This window comes from Cannabis sativa, chromosome 6, assembly GCF_029168945.1.
Source record: "Cannabis sativa cultivar Pink pepper isolate KNU-18-1 chromosome 6, ASM2916894v1, whole genome shotgun sequence".
Lineage (NCBI taxonomy): Eukaryota > Viridiplantae > Streptophyta > Magnoliopsida > Rosales > Cannabaceae > Cannabis > Cannabis sativa.
This window is the reverse complement of record NC_083606.1, coordinates 18,934,869-18,938,344: the sequence shown is the minus strand read 5'-3', so window position 1 is coordinate 18,938,344 and position 3,476 is coordinate 18,934,869. Positions and strand designations below refer to the sequence as shown.

General features: G+C 29.6%; 1 protein-coding gene across 1 annotated transcript; it reads right to left on the bottom strand.

The window, feature by feature from the left end:
- Positions 1 to 554: 554 nt before the first annotated feature.
- LOC115724771 (glyoxylase I 4) lies at positions 555 to 1,696 on the bottom strand. Its single transcript, XM_030654116.2, has 3 exons — positions 1,363 to 1,696; positions 1,126 to 1,231; positions 555 to 1,025 (listed from the first exon to the last, which is right to left on the bottom strand). The coding sequence occupies exons 1-3, from the start codon at positions 1,515 to 1,517 to the stop codon at positions 765 to 767; spliced, it is 522 nt and encodes a 173-aa protein (XP_030509976.1). The 5' UTR covers positions 1,518 to 1,696; the 3' UTR covers positions 555 to 764.
- Positions 1,697 to 3,476: the final 1,780 nt, after the last annotated feature.

Sequence of the window (3,476 nt, the reverse complement as noted above, 5' to 3'; positions counted from 1 at the left end):
AAAAATTTCAAAAAAAAAATAACAAATAATAAAAAAAACTTTTCTAACACACCGATAAATAGTACAACAGCTCACTAATGGATTAGATAAGCCCACTTGTATGTCGAAAATGAATATTTTTTTTTAATCTTTTTCTTTTAATCTGGCATTGTATTGAATCAAATGAGTTCTTTTGAATTCTATTTATGTTGACTTTTCTTTGTTGTGTCTTACATCTGTGTTAAAATATATGCGTCCACCAGTAATTTTGTTCAACTATGCATTAATTTAGTTTTGTGATCGAATAGAACATTCCCAAGCTTATTTTATAATACGAGTTATGATTTCATTATATTTTTAAATTAATTTTAATATACATATTATTTTAACCTATTCACGGTTGTTAAAAACATAAAACAATTTGGTAAACTGGAAAAGTTCCTTCTCCTCATTTCTTTTTCAGGAAAAAAAAAAAAAATCGAAGTTCAATTATGGGATTTTTATGTTTTTAGAATCATCAAAATAAACCAACAATTTTGATTACAATGAATCGGATCAAATTTGTAAGTCTTAAGTACTAGAATAGTAGAAATTCATAATCTTTTAGAATGTAATTCATTAACAAAATTAAAGACCGAGAACAAAAAATGAAAACAAAAATAGATATATCCAGTTTACAAGGAGAGCTAATCCAGAAAGATTAACATGAGAAACTCAATTGGTACATCCAAAAAAATGAGAAGTGAGATAAAAGCTAAAACAATGGCACAAACAAATAATGTTGTTCAAAGGCTTATTTTGACTGGTTGTTGTTGTTGTTGTTGCATTTGATTTACATTGCAGCTGATTCTTGAACATGATTGGACTGACTCTTCTGTTAATGGAATCACTGGAAGATTGTCACAGTTGCAAATCTCAATCATTAGTCCATCTGGGTCATGGAAGAAAAGTTGGTCAACAAAGATACCTCCTTCTTCTACTCTCCTTTTCTCATACTTAATATCCATTTCTTCAAGCTTGTTTTCTACTGTTGACATGCTCTCACACTGCCCGCCAATTCAAAATATGAAAAAAATAAAAACTTTAGTATTCATTTCACCAAAGAAAATGCATACAAAAACATGTTAGAGAATGGGAGAGATTTACTTGGAAAGATATGTGGTTGTGCTTGGGGTTGATCCCAGTAATCTTGGGCATGTTGTCAGGATCGTCAGATTGGAGTAGATGTATCCCAATGCCATAGTTGAATAGCCTAATAAATCACAACCAGAAATGTGTAAATATTACAAAAAGCCATGCATGATTGTAATAAGGAAACAATAGAAAACATTTCCTCTGTTTTTCTTTTTGACCTTTTTTTGATATGGAATTTTGAATTCTTACCATGCACCATCAAAGTTAAAGGAATCGGGTCTTCTAATTGGGAAAAACCCAAGAACAGACTTGTAAAAATGAAGGGATTTCTTCACTGATCTACAAACTATTGAAATGTGATTCAAGGATTTGAGTTGCAAAGGATTTCCTCTGCTTTCCACCATATCTCTTTCTTGGTGTCTAAACAAATTAAGGCTTAAAAAGTCTTCTGTTCAGATAGTAAAATAAGAGAGACCAAAAGGGTTTGAAGAGCAATAAATGGTTGTTTGGATGAATTAATGAAAACTCAAAGAGTGAAAGGATACAAAAAGATTGATGAGATTAGAATTCTACTTGGGAAAAGGTATTGATTTGAGTGTTTATATAGAGACGAGAGAAGTGTTGACAGATAATCTGCAGTGACATTTCTGAATTTTCAAGTTGTTTTTGGTTTTGGATTGTGATTAATTCTTTATTACACGTAAGTTCCACGTTTGCTGACTCATAACTAGATTACTATAACTATAGTCTATATGGCGGACACGTTAATTTTCCTCTTCCTTCATAATTTTCTTTTGGTTATCTTTTCCTCCATAATTTTTATGAGAAATGGTAAGCCACATTTTATAATACTAAAAATTAGTAATATTTTAATATTAAAACTTTGCATATTTTAAATTTAATAAATAATATAAAAACCCCTAATTAATTATAGATGTGTATCTTAAAACAAATTTACTATACCCTATTTAGAATTATAAAAATACTAATAAATTTCCTTTATTAGGAAACATGAAATGTAATCAGAATGCATAATTAATTGATTAAAGTACCTTTTATAGTTAAATTATAGTAAATGTTTTTTTTTTCAGAGAAATTACAATATATGTTAGTCATTTAGACATATTTTTTTAAGGATTGTAAGATATATTTTAAAAGATAAAGTTTTTATTGCATATTTAATTTTTAAAATTAATATAAAAATAAATAAAAATTATTACCCTCAATGACATTCTTTAACAAAATAGTGGGAAAAGTATTTCTTTTCTTTTATTAACAAAGTTGTAATATCCCGAAAAATATATTGATATTTTAATTGGACATATTTTATTAAATATGTGATTAAGTGGGTATTAGAGTAGGATTATAATCCTACTTAAACTAATTACGAGTTGATTAGGAAAATATGAGTAAATGAATAATAAAGCGTAATTGATTAATTACGGAGATTGTATTGAAATATGTGGGTATCGTAGATACCATAATTCGAATAAAATATTTTCGGGCCTGGCAATTGTGGAACTCGACAGAATGGTCAGAAATGTCACGATTGTTGAAATTGTGTTATATTGTAAATTATACCGGACTAGGTTAAGATGTTGAGAACTAGGTTAAATCGGGAAAGTTAGAAAATTACCAAAATGCCCCTAGGTTATTTTAAAGTTTAATTTCTTTGGGGGTAAATTAGTCATTTTGTATAATAGGTATTTTGACTTTCTAGACTTTGTGGGCTGCCCACTATTATTAAAAAAAAAAAAAAAAAAAAAAGAAAGAAAGAAAATAATAAGAAACCCTATTTAAGGGAAAATCTTCCAAGGCAAGAAACAACTTTTTCTTCTTCTCCTTCTTCTTCCCTTCGTGTGAACCAAAAACCGACGGCAAAGGATCAAAACTTCACCATTTCTTTTGAATTGAAGTAGCTTGTAGAACCTAAGCACAACCTAGAAGCAATCAAGGTAAGTTCTATGCTTTGTTCTAAGAATTCAATTGGTTTTGGAGTAAGGTTTTGTGTTTCAGTAGCTGTAGGAGTTAAAGTAAGTTAGGGTTATGTTTAGTTTAGATTTTTGAGTATGCTGAAAATTGATTTGGGTGGTTTCCATGGCTGGTTGAATTGAGTTGCATTGGATGAAGCTAAAAATTAAGTTTTCTTCACTTGAACATGTGATTTTGAGTTAGAGATTGAATTGTTGTGTTTTGAAGCTTGGAATATGTTGTCTTATGGTTATTATACTGCTCTGTAAAGTTTGGGATCAATTGGTTAGGTTTGGAGCAACTTTCGGGACTTTGAAGAGCTGAAATTTTCGAGTTTCTGCTGTTGTGAACCGGAATTCCGGATGGAACATGGCTGCCAACCGGAATTTCGG